The sequence below is a fragment of the Lynx canadensis genome, chromosome B4, assembly GCF_007474595.2.
Source record: "Lynx canadensis isolate LIC74 chromosome B4, mLynCan4.pri.v2, whole genome shotgun sequence".
Taxonomy (NCBI): Eukaryota; Metazoa; Chordata; class Mammalia; order Carnivora; family Felidae; genus Lynx; species Lynx canadensis.
Genome location: NC_044309.1, coordinates 61,783,177 through 61,801,398, shown reverse-complemented (window position 1 = coordinate 61,801,398; position 18,222 = coordinate 61,783,177). Strand labels below are relative to the sequence as shown.

At 40.1% G+C, this 18,222-nt stretch overlaps 1 protein-coding gene across 2 annotated transcripts in view; it reads right to left on the bottom strand.

Moving 5' to 3' along the window:
- FAR2 (fatty acyl-CoA reductase 2) overlaps window positions 1–18,222 on the bottom strand; it is a 151,457-nt gene that overhangs the window by 15,792 nt on the left and 117,443 nt on the right. For both annotated transcript variants that reach the window (XM_030322080.2, XM_030322081.2), the window contains exons 3-6: window positions 15,077–15,252; window positions 11,995–12,174; window positions 1,636–1,813; window positions 270–314 (exon numbers count right to left, since the gene is read on the bottom strand). In XM_030322080.2, coding sequence (XP_030177940.1) covers window positions 270–314; window positions 1,636–1,813; window positions 11,995–12,174; window positions 15,077–15,252 — 579 coding nt within the window. The remainder of the gene's footprint in view (window positions 1–269; window positions 315–1,635; window positions 1,814–11,994; window positions 12,175–15,076; window positions 15,253–18,222) is intronic.

Genomic DNA, 18,222 nt, shown 5'->3' with positions numbered 1-18,222 from the left:
TCCTTGATGCTCAGATTTTTCCAAAAATAACTCCTAAATCGTAATTGATATCACAGGACCTCTGTTTTCCTGATAATAAAATCTACAAACAATAGAAGTAATTTCATCCTGCTTCTATTTTCCAATCAGCAAAACTGAGATTAAGTTGCTTCGATAATAATAAAGTAACATTTATGGTTTTGGATCAATGAAGCCAAAGCAACACTAAGCATTTCCTTACCATTCCTCCACTACATTTCAAGTAGTTGTTTCTACAGTGTTATACATACCGCAATAATGAGTCCACTAGGTCCATTTAAGTTATCAACCCAACCCTAAAAGAAAAAAAGATCTCTATTGGTTACACATGTCAGAAAATCATAATATATCTATAACATCTGCAGTCTGATCTTAATAAATTTCAAAAAAGAGCACTGAGACCCTGGCTGATAGAACAGTCTAAGCCAGTTTTTCTAAGACCAGAAACAAAGATCAGTGGCAAAGCACTGGATATTTCTGCACTTGTGCAAGAATTAAGATTCTGCCAGCATTCTGGAGGAGTCATGGAGAATTTCAAATTGTTTTATGACCTCTTACAGGCTAAATTGCACCTTGTCTTAAAATCATAACCTGCCAATCCATTTATTAACCATCATTTTTCTCCACCTCAGTCCTGATTTTAATTCTCCAGGGGAACACTACAAATCAAACATGATTTGTAGGAATTATCCATTTCTCAAAAATGAGAAGTCATGCGTCCAAACTCCACTTGTATTAGCTTGCTTAGAGATGTTAACAGGGAGAATATGTTCAGGAGCAGTTAGAGGAAAATGTCTTTCTGAGTTTGTCTCCTAAGCCCTAAAAGCAAGTCAGTTGACCTTATTCTGTCTGTTTCTTTATATGTAAAAGTCAAAGTGTGTGTGGAAAATAGGAGAGGAGACAGAAAAGAGAAGATGAAGGGATCGTTGAGTCTTCTACTAGGGACCAGGCACTACACTAAACAAACACTCCTCATACATTGTCTCATTTGGTTGACTCTCCAAAGTGGGTCCAGTATTGGGCTAAAACAGTATTAGCCCAGTTTTATAGATGAGACCACTTAAAAGGCTCCATTGTCAGTAAGTAGTACAGCTCAAATTTGGGGGCCCTAAAGCTTCACAAAATTGCTTCAAAAAAGATGGTATAATTTAGTGTACTTTCAAAAGGATATTGCAGTATACAGACACAAAAATTATTATTCCTACCCTGAGAACCTTCTGTGAACTTTGTGATTCTTATTTGCCCTGGCAGTTGTAATACTACCAGTTTGGCCATCAAGAACATTCTGGTATATTTAAACTATAGAGGGAAAGCCAAGAACTAAAACTATCTCCCATGGAATTCTCACACTAGGGTTAACAAGAAGTGAATTTACGATCTCCAGCCAAGTCTAGGCTCCCAGAGGAGCATCATGCTGGACAGATCCTGAACCAAACATGGAATTTTGTCCTAGTACAATGGGTTCATGTTCGATTTGCTGCACTCAGCTACATATTCTGACAAGAGAGAGGCAGAGAGAGAGAGAGAGGGAGAGAGAACATCAGAAAGTAATTGGGTGAGAAGGATGCTGGTTTGGAAGCAAAGCAAGGAATCTGGAATCCAGGTGAGTGGGCTTACCGGGAAAGGCTCCTGCCAGGTTGCTCCCACAATGGACGGCCTTATGATGGCAATGTTTAGGTTCCCACTCTCTTGTTGTACCACCATTTCTCCCAAGGCCTTGGTGTATGTGTAAGTATTGGGCCGATCCCCAATCAGCTTGGGTGTGATCTCATCAATAATAGCATCGTCTAACCACCTGAGGGTAGTCAGAGTACAAAAGAATTCTAGCAACATGTGTAAGACAATAGACCAAAAAAAGAAAGAAAAGAGAAAGAAAGAAAGAAAGAAAGAAAAGAAAGAAAGAAAAAGAAAAGTTCCCCAAAACAAGACCCTGTGAGACACAATCAAACAACACTTTCCATTTCTTGCTTGAGTTCTAGAATTTAGAACAGTTGCTGGATACCCAAGTTGAGTGGGTATCCAAATCCTGTGCGCTGAATGAGCTCTTTGCTCTGCACTGCTAAGCCCAATCCCATCACTTTGAATCCTGCTTCCTCCCACTCAGATCGATAAATTCAGCAGCGATGCAATCTACAGCTTTATTATGTTTGATCTCTAATTATCACCAATTACTTCCTCTCCAACCGGTTCACAAGTACATCCAGGAGCACATTTGTGAGCTCCAGTCACCCCCCAGGAGCATGGCACGTTCTGTATTCACAGAGTTGAGAGGCTCGCATCCAGGGTGCTTCCGTGGCAGCCCCGCTCATTCAGTGTTGTCCAATTAACACCGAGTGCACTGATCTTGCAACCTTCAGCTTTTTGTTTTGTTTTTTTTTTTTTTTTTTTTAATTTTTTTTTTCCAACGTTTTTATTTTATTTTTGGGACAGAGAGAGACAGAGCATGAACGGGGGAGGGGCAGAGAGAGAGGGAGACACAGAATCTGAAACAGGCTCCAGGCTCTGAGCCATCAGCCCAGAGCCCGACGCGGGGCTCGAACCCACGGACCGCGAGATCGTGACCTGGCTGAAGTCGGACGCTTAACCGACTGCGCCACCCAGGCGCCCCCAGCTTTTTGCTTTTAAAATTCTGTTCAATGCCTTAACAAATAAGAGCAACTACATTTGGCAGACTTACAATGTGTTTTAGCAAATCTATGAAATGCATTTTGGAGCTCTATTTGCAGTCTATGGTAATAGCTTGATAATTATTTCCAGAGATTTTGCATGAATTTTGAAGTGCTCTAGTGGCTATGAATAGTCTGTCAAGTGGAGTGATTATAGTACGCTGAAGCCACTTTAACAGAGTGATTATTGAATACCTGTACTTACAGAAAGAAAAGTATCGTGAATAACTGAGTTACCATGATATCAGCCTAATCTCTTTTTTAAAGATGTCAGAACTATTTTGATAATCCCAAAGTCTATCTGTGCTTCTCAGAGAAAGCAATAAAATCATCAATTAAATATTTAATGTTTCTCTTAATTGGAAGGTCTATTTGGTTAAACATTTGATATAATACAGTTTTAAAAATTAGGCTACCTAAGGGGCGTCTGAGTGGCTCAGCTGGTTAAGCATCCGACTCTTGGTATCGGCTCAGGTTGTGATGGGTCGTGAGATGGAGCCCCGCATTGGGCTGAGCTGGTTGGGACTCTCCCTCTCTGCCCCTCCTGCTGTCGCTCTCTCTCAAAATAAGTACACTTAAAAAAAATTAGGCTACCTAAATATGCTAGTGTGATTTTTATAATCCATGTGTTTGGTACATTTATTCCTATCTTAAAGGACTGAGCTCAGTCATACTATTTTGATTATAGGGAAATCTTAGCTGTTACCGCTTTGCTCCCATGACAAATTATTGAGCATTTAAGATGTGCTTATGTCAATACTTCAGAAAAACAACTCTCAATTTTAACACCTCTCATTGGATATTGGAGTGTCTGTAATGTTTTTGGTTTTCCTTGTTTTGCTGCTATTAGCGCTGAGTGTTTGCTAGTTACTCAAATGCCTTTTGATTTAAATTGAATAGGCAAAGGTCGAGAAGTTCCCAGAATAAAAACAACTCCAAATACTTAGAAAACCAGAAGATTTTCCAATTATATAGCCACCTGATGGTTGGGCTAAAGCTTGTGGGATGATGCAGGCACCTCTCCATTTTATGTTAATGTTACCTTTACCTCATCTTATTTGATGGTCAACAGGGGGTTAACTGACCTAAGACCCTTTTGTTTCACCTGCAAACATACAGAGGTTTCAAAAACTGCGTTGGAGGAAATAGAGCCTGATTTCAAGAAGGTTGTAAAGAAAAAAATCTATGAAAAATCAGAACCCGGCCCTGAGCTAGGATTATACGTCACATGGCTGGCACCAGCTGTTGTCACTGATGTTAGTGTGCACGGCAAGGGTAATACTTGGAGGCTTTGGTGAGTTAGCTTATCTGAGAAAGTGCTGGTTGTGTAGGTTTCTAAGAACACAACTGCGGAAGTTGCAGTGCCCTGTAAATGGCCTCCCTCTACTAGTCATAGCTCTTCCTGTGTTCCATAATACCATTTTCTATTCTATAGTATCGATCTTTTTACTTGTGAAAAATGGCAATAATTTCATCTGTTCTAAATTCTCGGGATATCATGAGAACGAACAGGAATATTCGCAACTGCACTTAAAGCGATTTGATAAAACAAAAGGAGCCAAGAAACCAAAGACATGTTGATTTGGGGGACAACAACCAAGGAGCATGTGTCTACAGTGGTAATAGCTGGTTTTGAAATACCTTTTCTTGGGCGCCTGGGTGCCTCAGTCAGTTAAGCATCTGACTCTTGATTCCGGCTCAGGTCATGATCTCACGGTTCATGAGATGGAGCCTCGTGCCAGACTCTGGACTGACAGTACAGAGCCTGCTTGGGATTCCCTCTTTCTCTCTCTCTCTGCCCCTCCCCTGCTAGTTCTCTCTTTCTCGCTCTCTCAATATAAATAAACCTAAAAAAATAATAAAATAACTTTTCTGTTTAATTTTGAAGTATTTTTTAAATGTTTACTTAGAAGAGAGAGAGCGCGAGACTGTATAAGTGGGGGAGGGGCAGAGAGCTAGGGGTACAGAGGATCTGAAGCAGGCTCTGAGCTGACCGACAGCAGAGAGCCCGACGCGGGGCTTGAACTCATGAACCCTGAGATCATGACCTGAGCTGAAGTCAGATGCTTAAACGACTGAGCCACCCAGGCGCCCCAAAATACCTTTTCTAATTTTTTTTAATGTTTATTTATTTTTCACACAGAGAGAGACAGAGCGTGAGTGGGGAAAAGGAAGAGAGGGAGGGAGACACAGAATCTGAAACACGCTCCAGGCTCTGAACTGTCAGCACAGAGCCCGATGTGGGGCTTGAACCCACAAGCTGTGAGATCATGAGCCGAAGTCGGACGCCCAACCGAATGAGCCACCCAGGCGCCCCCCAAAATACCTTTTCTAATACAACCAAACAGTCCCTCACTTATCTCATCCAGGCACTTCCTGAGTTCAAAGCGGACACTGATGTAACAAACACGCATATATATTGTGTGATACCCTTTTGGGGACATATAATCAGTTCATGCTCTTTTTTTACCAAAGTCTGATTTGCTGCTGGTTGTTCTCAATTTGTTTTTAAAATAGTAAATAAGACAGCATGGGAAAAAAAGACACTCTATAAATAAAAGTACATTTCTAAAATTAACCAAATGCTCTTCAGTGTACCTAAGATGTTTTGAACCCATAGGGCCTAGATTCTAAACTTCTACTTAAATTGCTGGGTTGCTTGGCTGGCTCAGTAGGTTGAGCATCCGACTCTTGATTTCAGCTCAGTTCACAATCTCGCAGTTCATGAGTTCAAGCCCTGCCAGGCTCCAGGCTTCTAGTGCACAGCCTGTATGGGATTCTCTTCCTCTCCCTCTCTTTCTGCTCCTCCCCCACTTTCTCTCTCTTTCTCAAATAAACTTAAAAAAACTTTAAAAAATAGATAAACTTCTACTTAATTTTGTTTCTAATGTTTATTTTTGAGAGAGAGACAGAGTGAGAACCGGGCAGGGGCAGAGAGAGAGAGAGAGAGAGACACAGAATCAGAAGCAGGCTCCAGGCTCTGAGCTGTCAGCACAGAGCCCCACGCAGGGCTCGGACTCACAAACCGTGAGGTCATGATGAGCCGAAGTTGGACACTTAACCGACTGAACCACCCAGGCGCCCCGATAAACATCTACTTAAATTTGCTTCAAAAGAAGCAAAAGGCTATTGATTCTCAGAAAGCAACGTACATACAATTTCCTCTAAATATTACTACCTTTTGCGGGGCTTGAGATTTATTGAAGCTTTCTCCTACTCTCAGTAATTTAACGACTGATGTATTCACCAAGTGAAAGAGCAAGAGGAATGTGCATCTTTCCTCCTAGGTTTCTTACACAACAAGCAGGGCAAGACAATGGTGTATCAGGTGAAGCTGTCTGTTGCCTCCTGGTGACGTTCCTTCTCCCCTCTCATCTGAATTATGTTCTTCCCTTGATCATTGCAACTATCATTCTGTATGCACTTGCTCATGTGTCAGTTTCCCCACTTTCTAAGGAGTCCAAGAGAGCAGGGATTTTGTTTCTTCTCCCTGTATCCAGTCCCCTTCTGCTTCCAGGTACCTTATTCAGTCAATGAGGGCTCTCCCCACATGGCAGTCTCGATTGGCCAGTGTGTGTTCTGCATAGTGTTTGGGGAGCTGAGATGGATGATGATAAGAGAGAACGAGTGAACACAGAAGGAGGTGGGGTTGTAGGGAGATCGTGGGAAGGGAAGAAAGGAGACGGATTTGTAGAGTAGGAAGCAAAATTGGGAGTTAAAAATTCCAGTTGGCAGTGATGAAAAGTGTTGAAGAGCTGAAAGGCTAAATGTCGACCAACTTCAACTTGGCAGAGTTGGCTTCAGAGTAAATGTAAACTTTTTACTGGGGAGACGGGTATATCTGTGCCTAATGCTCCTGGTGAACTGGCCTCCGCATTTCCCGCTAAACTTTTCCTGAGTACCTATTCTGGCCTCCAGTGGTCGGATAATATGAAAAGTATTCATTTTGTTTAGGAAACAGTGTAACCCTGCTCTGGATTGTATTTAAAGCCCGGTAACATTAAAACTACACAGAATTTGCAGGGATTTTTTTTTTTTTTTTTTGGTCAGCTGCTTAGATGCCATCATAAGGCCATGCAATCCTGACAATAAACCCACAAATATTAAAATTAGTGTTTTCCTTTTCCCTGGAATAAACTTTCTTAGTGTTAACAATGTGTTCTTCGGCACCAAGGCAAAACTACTTTCCGACCTCTGACTTCCCTTCATATTTGTCACAGCTGATTGCTGTCAGTGTCTGATCAAAAAGCACATGGCAGATTAGCTGTGCTTCTAGAGGCCAGGTGACTTCAAGAGTGTGATGTTTAGTAGGTACAAATCTATCTGGAACCTGTCATCAAGTAAAGCATCTAGGAATTGAAAGACAAAGTGAGGAGAGTAGGGGAGCAGAGGTGATTTGATGGCTGGAACATGACTGACCCCATGTCCAATGGAGCTGTTGAATGAAAAAGCACTCCGAGGCATGATTTCCCAAACTTGCCTGCTCACCGCTAAGACTTATGTGGGGCCTCTGACAGAAGTTCAGATCCCTGGGTACCGTCTTACAACCACTAAATCAGTCTTTAGGGGTGACAGTTTGATAATCTTTGTTTTTAACAAGTGGAGGGGTGAGTCTTAGGGTCAGGCAAAGTGGGAAATCGCCAATTTAAAAGAGCACCGCTCCACAAGTTTAAGACTTGAATGATTTGGTATTAGGTTTTGAAAAGGCATTGCTTCTTGGAGTAAAAATTTCAGTAGAATTGAACTTTAAGAGAATTAAATCCCTGGCACCGGAGACAGAAGCCATGACAGATGTGGGTGTCCGGATCTGATGGTTGACCCGACAGGCATGTGCAAGCACATGAGTGAAGCAGTTGCCATGTCCTATTGGTTTTTCTCTCCCCAGATACAGGGGTGTTTTTTTATATCTGTTGCCCCTCTCCAGTCCTAGGATTCCACCCCTCTCCATGGCCAGTGATGGCTCTCCTTGCCTTTGGTGACTGCCCATGTGGACCTATCCCCCTGCCCCCACGACCATATTAATGTGCCTAAAGCCCACTTTCATCAAAGTCTTTTTTGATTAAAACAAAATGGAACAAATAACCAAAGCCACCCCAGTCCACACACACACACACACACACACACACACACACACACACACGACCCTCCTTCGGTGTATCCCCAGTGCCTACAGAATTAAGTACAATCCTCTACATGGTACTCAGAATCTCAGTATGGCCCCAGACATCTTCCCAGCTTGACCTCTAGCAGCTTCCCTACATGTAACACACGTGCGGCCGAAGTGGACTGACAGCCATATCCCAAACATGCGCCTGGTTTTCCTGCTCCAGTGGCCGTGGCTGGTATGTGTCCTCCTCTTCCAAGTCTGTGTCCTGTGCCTGCCTGTGTTTACAGAGCCTTTCTACCTCCGCCAACTCCATCAAACTTAATATGTCCCACTTCCTCTACCACACTCCATATATAATTCTACCCTGTTTTGTCTTGTGTTTTATTATGAGCTCCATGAGAACACGGTCTATATTTTAAGAAAGCACCTTTTAATCTCTTACACTGCCAAATATGTGGGTGTACCGAAAAGACTGCAGCCATGTGACCAGAATCATGTGGCCATGGAGAAAAATGGTGTCTCTGTGACTTATTAGCTGAGAGACTTCTGAAGAGTTACTTAGCCTTTCTGAGCTTTTGTTCCTTTATTAGTACAGCAGTAATGATAATATCAACCCTAGAATATTGTGGTCAGGAACTGAATGTCTGTTAAAGTGTCTTTACTCAAAATAATTGCTCAGTGATGATTCATAGCTGTCCATCCCTTCTTAATGCATATTTACTAGACTGTTTTAAGTATGCTATATAAAGCAGTAAATATTTGTGGATCCACTTTTCTAGTTCCCGACTCTAGTTATTTCAAGTTGTTATACAGGTGCAAAAATCCTTTTCTTCTGTCTCCCCTACGAGGTGGTAACTTGGCCTGAAAAATATGGAAAGCACCAATTCCAAAGCCCTATCCCATATCCCTCATGTATGCTCTCCCTCTCAAAATAAATAAACTTAAAAAAATTCTACTTAAGCTGTTATTCTGGAAAACTGGAATTTCATTGGCAATCCCTGATCTAGTCGTGCACATGAGTTTCTAAAGGTAAATACCACCAACTTTAGAAGCTAGAAATATAAAGGCAGGGACATGAGTAAGAATGGTGGCACAATTCCATGACCAAGTGTCTGTGGTAGTTGGGACAAGGGCAGAGGACACCGGCAGGTAGAAGAGAGAGAACAGCCCATTGTTTAATGCTGATTAATGGCCATGTTTGTCATACTAATAAGAAGCATTAACTCCTAATTTCAGTTATTATTCAAATGTGGCTGGGGCGCCTGGGTAGCTCAGTCGGTTAAGCATCCACCTCTTGGTTTCAGCTCAGATCACGATCTCAAGGTCATGAGATACAGCCCCTCGATGTCCTCTGTGCTGAGCGTGGAGCCTGCTTAAGATTCTCCCCATCTCCCTCTGCCCCTCCCCTGCTTGCACACACTTGCACTATCTCTCTCTCAAAATAAAGAAACATTTTTTAAAAAGAAGAAAAAATGGGCTGTCAGAAATAGGGATAAGATATGGGCATACAGGTGTTTTACACATAGGACTTCACATCCCCAAATATAAGCTTGCTATGGAATTCTGCCATCTATTCTCACGTTTGTCTAAACGAGCAAACAAACAAACGTCAGCCAGGACAGTGTGAAAATGGTCATCTCATTCCATCAACAAAATTTCATTTCATTCAGCAAATATTTGAGTCCCTACCAAGAGCTGGCAATGAAAGCAAGAAGAAACAAGAGACATTCTCTTCCTTTGCAAAACTCACTGCACAAGAGAGAACACAGATAAATAACCAGCTATTTAGAATAACCCTTGTAAGAGCAATGATAAAGATGGACACGGGGGATGACGGCAACTCCAGAGGAGGCCGCCTCAGTGCAATGGCTTCCAGGGGAGAGCTCTGATGTCTGAGTAGGAATTAACCAGGGAAGCAGAGGTGCAAGTAGTTTCCAGAAACAGAACCGTCACGAGCCAAGGCAGAGAGGTATGAGGGAGAGGACAGACTACTTCAGTGTGGCAAGGGAGGGCTGCCGGAGATGATGCTGGAATGTGGTCCTGAATGTAACACTGTGAGTGAATCACGTGCACTTATGACTTTTCCCTGTTTAAAAAACAAACACACAAACAAAAAAACAAACCTTCGTTCCTTAAGTGCATGCAAAATATACTCTGTGGAGACAAAAGTTATTTCATTTTTAGTTCTGTTTGGCTGCCTATTTTTAAAAATAATTATACACCTTGGAGAACATTACATGACAGAGAGACATAAATTTTGTACAAATGTCAATTACAGTTTGATCATAAATCAGGTAGCAATTACCTGCCTTTACCAGGGGATGGATAGTGGGGAAGGATGGAAAGTGCTGAACACCTGAAGATAAATCAACTCCTCTTCTGGGAGATGAGTTTATTCTTGTTTAAAATCTAGGGTTATAGGGGCGCCTGGGTGGCTCAGTCAGTTAAGCGTCCGACTTCGGCTCAGGTCATGATCTCGCGGTCTCTGAGTTCAAGCCCCGCGTTGGGCTCTGTGCTGACTGCTCAGAGCCTGAGGCCTGTTTCAGATCCTGTGTCTCTCTCTCTCTGACCCTCCCCTGTTCATGCTCTGTCTCTCTCTGTCTCAAAAATAAATGTTAAAGAAAATTAAAAAAAAAAATAAAATCTAGGGGTATAAAGTGTCTGGACACAGCTTGGGAGGGAGGAAGTGCTATGGAGCACCTGGAGGAGCCCCTTTCTGGGGAGGAACTGAATCTCATTCCCCATCTCTTTTCTCTGGCCAACTCCCCGAGACTTTCAGTGCTGCCTCACATCGTGCTGTGATCTGTCAGGGGCCTGGACAGGTCAACAGTGGAGTGGGCCTCTGGAGTCTCAGCAGTCGAGTCTGGAATCAAAGCAGGTCTGCCCCTTTCCTGGGTGCAGCAAATACGTAAGCACCACGTTTAACAAGAGACAGCACTGTAGAGGGCAGCTGACTGACAGACAATTCGATTCTGTCCGAAAACACTGGGGGTTTCCACATCTGCTCTCATATACCGACTCTGGGTGTCGGAGCATCTTTTCTCCAGCCATCCCGACAAGCTCTGGACTCAGAAGGTTCCTTTGCACCAGTTAAGCAAATCATCGCTTATTAGTGACTTTAGGTAACCTCCGGGTCCTTTAGATGACTTTCATTCTTCTTTGTCCTGGATATTTTAAAATGACAGGTAAAAATATCTATTCTCAGAGCTGTAGGAGATAAAAATGTTTGCCCTGAAGGGAATGAACTCTTGATTTAGCTAAGCTTCATTTTAAAAAGTATATCTCAAATAGAAATACCAGTATTATATGAAATTAAAATCTGACAAACTTCACTGTGAAATAGTCTATTTTCTCTGATGTATTACTTTTTTTTGCAGAGTTTGTTTGTTTTGTTTTTTAAACAAGGTAAACTTGGTAAACTGGACAGAATAATGAAGACACAGAAAACAAAAATGTACTTATTCTGAGACCATGGTCACGTCCTAAGAAGAAAGTGGTTCCTATTAGCAGGCAAGAAGAGACAAATGCTATTTTTCCTTCTCAATAGGACAATAAGGAAAGTGTATCTGGGCCTAATAGACCAAAAGACGGGCAATTTCTGCCAGATCTGGGAGGATTTCTGCTTACCTATTAGTTCTTCTTTATTAACCGATTAACTGCTATTCAACACTCTAGTGCAACTGCTTCATAGAACTCAATTCATCATCACTACAAGATGGGCATTGTTGTTAGCCCCACTTCGCAAATGAAGGAACTAGGGCTCAGAGAGGCCAAGGAACCTACTTAAGGTCACACAGATATAAAGCTGCAGAACCCCTGTAGGTCTGACTTTCTTCTGCACTTTCATACTATCTGCTCTACTTTTCTCTAGTGACCATGCAAGCTCATTAAGAAGTGAGAAACCACCTCTACGGAAAGCATTCCCAAGTGCCTCTTGCAATCCTAAACTACTTAACAAAACTTTTCTGTGGGATTTATCTATGCCTGGGCTTCCTCCCCCCCCACCCCCCCCCCAACCTCTATACTTTCCCACCCTGGAAATAACAGGAATAGCAGGGACAGGGGAGAGGAAACAAGCACCTTTTCAAAGCATGCAGTTTCAAGGATGACTCACTTTGTTACCTCATTAATGAATGACTACAAAGAAGCAGAGAGAACAGCTATCTGCCCACCTCTTGACCCCCCTCATCTGACCCAACTTACTCCATGGAGTCGATGATTTTTTTTGGCTCCACAGGGCATGGATAGATGACTTCATCGATGTGCTTCAGGTTACAATTTGAAAAGGCTGTAGAGATATGTATGAAGGCTTCAAGCTTTGGCATCTGACTGGCCATAAGCAAGAGCTGCTGGGTGGCAGTGACATTAAGTTGCACGGCATGCCTGCAGAAGGTTAAGCAGAGGGAAGAACAATGAGGCAACCCAGCACCCTGCCTTGCTGGAACTGCATCTACTCCAATAACTTGCATGTCCATCTGACTTTTGTGGCTGCACCAAAGGACCGGGAAGATTGGGCGCCTGGGTGGCTCAGTCAGTTAAGCGTCTGACTTTGGCTCAAATCCTGATCTCACGGTTCGTGGGTTTGAGCCCAATGTCAGGCTCTGTGCTAACAGCTCAGAGCCTGGAGCCTGCTTCAGATTCTGAGTCTCCCTCGCTCTCTTCCCCTCCCCCACTCACGCTTTCTCTCGCTCAAAAATAAATAAAACATAAAAAAAAAAAAAAAGGACCATGAAGAAAAGTATGGGTCATGGCTACAGTTACGTGATGCCTGGAATGTGTTATATGTTGATTATGCATTCTGTGCACATAAATCCTATTCATGGAAGCATTGTGCATAGTGCATGTAGATATCACTTGGTTCTAAATCAGCCGGAAGGGGGGAAAATCATAATCCTATGAATTTGTAAAGGGGCTTCTCAAGCAGCCACTAAAAATATAAAAATACATAAACTGAGCCTTTGACTCAAGAAGCTGGAAAATTCAAATAAATTGTAGGGGTGCAACAGTGGATATAGAATGAGAAAGATACATTTCTCTTGCAAAGGTCTGGGTCAGACATAAAAACTGATGTCAAAATCCTGAATTTTAGCTAACAGAACACAAAGTTCTATACACACAATATGTGGTGAAAATGAAATAGTTGATTCTAGAAGTAATATGGCTTATATAATATTAAGAACCCTATTAATCTAACTAAAAAAGAAAAACTAAATGATCCTCTATATGATTTTGAAAAGTTTAAAAATGACATTCAATATCCATTGCCAATTTATTTTTTTAAAAATTCACTAAAACAAGAATAAAATGATTAAAGTATGTCTATTTCACTTTGCTGGCTTGTATCTTGCTTCATGCTGAAAAGTTAGGAACACCCCTTTTAAAGTCAGGGCCAAGAAGGATGCTTACAGTCACTGCTGCTAACTATTGTTCTGAACTTCCACCTTGTAATTAGAGAGGAAAATAAAATTGACTAACAGATACAAAAATTATAAAGACAGTCACAAAAATTGTGATCAGATTACATAATTGTGTTTCTGGAAAACAAACAAAAAAGCTAAAACAACTATCCTGGGATATGCAATAATTCATTCAGTAAGGTGTCTATTTATAAAGTTATGTAAAAGGAAAAAAACCTGGAGAATATAATGGAAGAAAGGCACACATTCAAAGCTGAACATTTGAAAAATATGTCAAGTGAATAATAAATAAATGGGATATATAAAGAAAATTATAAAACTTCATGGAGGGTCACAAAAATTGAATAAACAACACATTGTTCTTGATAGGAAGAGAAAATGGTTTAAAGATGTTAAGTTTTTCTAAATCATTTGACATATTCAAGGTAATCCTAATCAAAATCCCAACTTTTTAAGAACTTGGGAAAATTATTCTAAGTTTAATCAAGAAGTATAAGCAGATGAGAATAGCAAGGAAAATTCTATAAAAGGTGAATGATGTGTGTATGCTTGTCTAATAATATAAAAATTACAGTAATAAAATACTGTGGTATTGGAAGAGAAAGCCTAATTAATGGAACAAAATAAAGAGCTCAACAATGGAAATTTAGTATATGAGTTCATTTTAAATAAAGAGTAAAAGCAAATCATTTAATAAATGTTGCTTAAGAAGTAGCCATCTGTTAGAATTTTTCTCAAAAGCTACTCTACATTCACACCCACACCACTTTTCTTTTTATAGAATTTTCTTATTTCTCTTTACAGGCAAATAAACTTTAAATGGGTCAAAGACTTAAACATGAATATGAAGCAATAAAAATTCTAGAAGAAATTATGAATAACTGCATAAATAATAAAAATAGTTGAGGGCAAATGATAAACTGTTAAAATGTTTTGGGCCTTATAAAAGACAAAAAATTAGTATGCTAAGACTTCCAAGAAGTCGTAAAATTGACAAGAGAAGAGTGTTTCAATAGAAAAACAGTCAAAGAACATGAATCGGCATTTCACGAACGAATAAAATGCCAATCAGCATTTCAGCATCTTCAACTTTTCTAATCAAAATATGCAATGGCATTTTCATTGCATTGGCAACATTAAAAATAATTAAAGGATTCTAACACAGTGCTATTCGGGTGTCAGAAATCAGCATTCATGCACACAGGGACAATTACTTCAATCATGCCTTTTTGGAAAACAATTTATCATTAACTGTTAAACATTAAACATAAACTGTTTATAACCTGGGCATTATCTGGTACATCTCCAACAATTTTACTTCTGGACATTTCCCCAAAGTAAAGCACACAAGGATTTACAAAATGCGAGCACAGAGATGTTCATTGAAGAGTTTTTTATAATAGTGAAAAATTAGAATAATCCAAAAATATCCACTAAAACAGAACTGGTTAAGTATATTATATACACATACAATGGAATGTCATGTACTCATTTGGAATTACAAAAGAATATTTATTGACAATGAAAGACATCCAAAAGTAGAATTGAGCAAATTGCTAAAACATTATCAGTATGATGCCATTATTTTTTGGCAAACTTAAATCTATTTTATTATGGATGTGTAAAGTAAAGTTGGAATGGTTATCTCTGGATGGTGAAATTTTTGGAGAAGTTTTACTCCTTTATATTTTTACTTATTGAGAATATATATATATATATAATATATATATATATTTACTTGTTTGTTTGTTTGTTTGTTTATTTATTTATTTATTTATTTATTTTTTAACAGAGACCACGAAGGAACTCACACGCACGTGCATGCGCACACATACGTACACATACAAGCTGTGAGACGAAGAATGTACCTCAGAGGATCATCAAAGCGCACAGTGGCCGCACAGTGGAAGATAATGTTCGTGCAGGAGAGAAGCTCCTGCATGTCCTCCTTGCTGATGGCGAAGTCATTCTGATTGAGATCTGCGTAGATCGCTCTGATCTTCTCATGCACATTTGGACAGACTTCTTTGACCTTTTCAAACAGCTAAAACATAAATATAAATCAATATGCAGACAGCGGCATCACCACATTTCGCTGACTTGTTTCATGGTCACTTCCCAAACCTGCTTTTGTTTGTAATATCACTCAAAGAAGGCATTTACTCAAGAGCCATTTGTTTTACTTCATGCGATTCGGTCAGTATAGTACAATTTCCACTCCTCTTAATTTGATAAACGTTAAAAAAAAATCAGTTTTAATTACCAGTAAGGAGTATCTTTTGAACTTTTCCTGCAGGGTGAAGGAAAGGTGAAGTCATCTGTATCCCACCCCATCCTCTTTTCCCCTACAAGGCAGCTTTGTGTTCATACCTTGGTGATTGTTTCCATTTTGGGCTGGGAAATGTGCTTTTCAGCGCAAAATGACCAGCCTTTACCAAGTACCGGCAAAATCACTGGCCTTTACAAAGGAGGTCTTATGGGCACAAGTTCAAAACAACTTGGTTAACTGGCCCAGATGAACAAGATGTCTCAGCAGCACAAACATAATTAGAAAATAACAAATGAAGCAACTTTGTAATGGGTAAAACAAATAAAACTTTTATATAATCTCATTCTAATATCAATGGTAGTTATTGTCTAGTAAGACAATTACGTGAGTCTATGTACTTTTTATGGGATTTTAATTGATTTCTTAATATTCTAATTTATTTATAAAGGGAAAAGGAATGAGCACTGGCAGTTTTAGCTTTTATTACAATTACTCAGATGGAACAGTCTCTCCTTTCCCCTCCACACAGAAGTCCTGAGGTTAAATTGGTATTTCCCATTTTCTCAGCAAACACAATTTTAATAAAATGGTCTTTGCTTCAACTATTCTGTTAAAATGAAATTTTACTGTAGAATTGGTATGGTATGTGAACAGTGAGGAAAAGTAAGGCTGAATGTTTTAAAAGGTTAGGAGCAGAGAAAATTAGTCTGTGGTTTTAATCATAATACAGTAGCAGAGACTGCCCTCTGTTTTTCTTCAATCCAAAAGAATGTTTTCAGGATCATCTTTGATCCTGAGTAGCAGGTTTCTTCTCTCCATTAGAGATCTACCCTAAGCTTTTTAAATTGAATAGTAAGAAGTTAATCTTAGGTAGTCAGAGGAATCATGTCTCATCTGAATCAGGCAAGACCACGTTCAGTTTTCTAGGTGTGCAAGATGGTTTGGCATTGATCTAGCTGCATTTCAGGGACGAGAGGCAAAAAAACAAAAACAAAAACAAAAAAACAAAAAAAAACCTTCCAGGCTGCTCCGCCATCTTGGTCCCTCCTCAGGCATGACCATGTTCATTTGCCCTTCTGGGAATCCAGTGAAGGTGACCAGGGAAGGAAGTCAAATTCACACACTGGTGTGGCAAGTTAATAAACTCCTATCTTTGACCTACCGTCTTCCTGCACTGCAGGATCAGCCTTTTCAGTAGGGTGTTAACTACACTTCTGAAAAGAATTTGGAAGTTAAATCACTCCTCAATGCTTTTACTGACATTGGGATTGATGTGTCTAAGGGACTTTCTCAATAAAAGTCATTCTAGTTCTTCCAGAAAAGTTTTTAACAGCTTTTCTAATCCTGATGAATCATATGCATGTTAAATACTGTTTTTTCACAATCAAACGCTTTCCTTCTTATAGTCCATGTTAATCATACAACGAATTGGGTATCTGGGGATAAATTTACCTAAAATTCACACAATTCCCCCCTTTTAATAAATGGATTTGTAGAAGGCTCTTTTTTGAGTTTACATGACAGATTTCATTCACAAGAAATTTATTCAGGGTTTCTGTGGAGTCTTTGACTTTGGCCTGTGTTGACTTCTCGCTACATAAGAGTATTAGGTGGAAAATGACTTGTGTGTCCATCCTTCCCGCAGTGGGGTTCCTCACACATGATGTAAGCTACCACACATAGATTTTCCTTTGCCTTCACTTTTATGACTTTAAAAGCAGAGAATACTATTATGCCAATATTGTACTTTCAGACCACCTGTGCAATGTCAAAATACCACATTTACCGCATTATTATTTTAGGAGATAATTACTATTACAGGAGATAGTGTTCCAATCTATATTCTATTTATTAATTTACATTTATGAGAGGGCATAGCTGAGTGAACACAGTGTAATTTATTTTTTAAAACATCTAAGTTTTCTAATCCAGATGGGATTTATTATGGTCAATTGGAATAAATCAGTGAATTGGCTGCATCAGTTCAAACCACAGTGCTAAGTGAGGGTCACATTTTACGATATCCAGGCCCAAGAATACGACTGGTCTCATCTGGACTCTCACCGTTTTGCTACAGCCTCTAACAAAACAATACTTAAATAGAGTGATGAGATTACAGCCAACTGCCATCCAACAGGTCAGTGCTTTTCATAGTGTTCACAAGTGAACTGCATTGAAATCACCAGAATACATGTTAAAAATGCATATCTCCAGAGCCCATCCCACACCCACTAAATACAAAATGACGGGGGCACACCAGGAGTTTGATTTCACGTCAAGTTCTCTGGCTGACTTTAACTGATCCCAAGAAAAGAACTTCTTCGGCTGGGGCGTTAACATGGATAATTGCTGATGAACAACAGTGTATGACTCATCTTCCTTTATAATTGTCCAGACCAGTTACAGGGCATCAGTGGTTTTCAACCTGTGTAGGCCTAAGAGAAATCTAGGCACCGGTTAAGAATGACTTCCTTACTCTACGCTCAGAGATCCTGACTCAATAGGTTTGGCATGCAACCCAGGAAGCTGTATTTCTTAACCAGCTCCACCGACAGGTCTGGTATCTAGGTACCATACTTGGTGAAAATTAGTTTTGAAAGTTTGTGTCCATTTTTCAAGTCAGGGGCTTAAATTACCCCTCTGGTTGGTAAATTCCTTGATTCTTGTTTATTTCTTTATGCTTGACTGCACCCAGTTCATTGAAAAAACTCAAATGTTGCTTGTTAAATTGAAATGAATTACTGT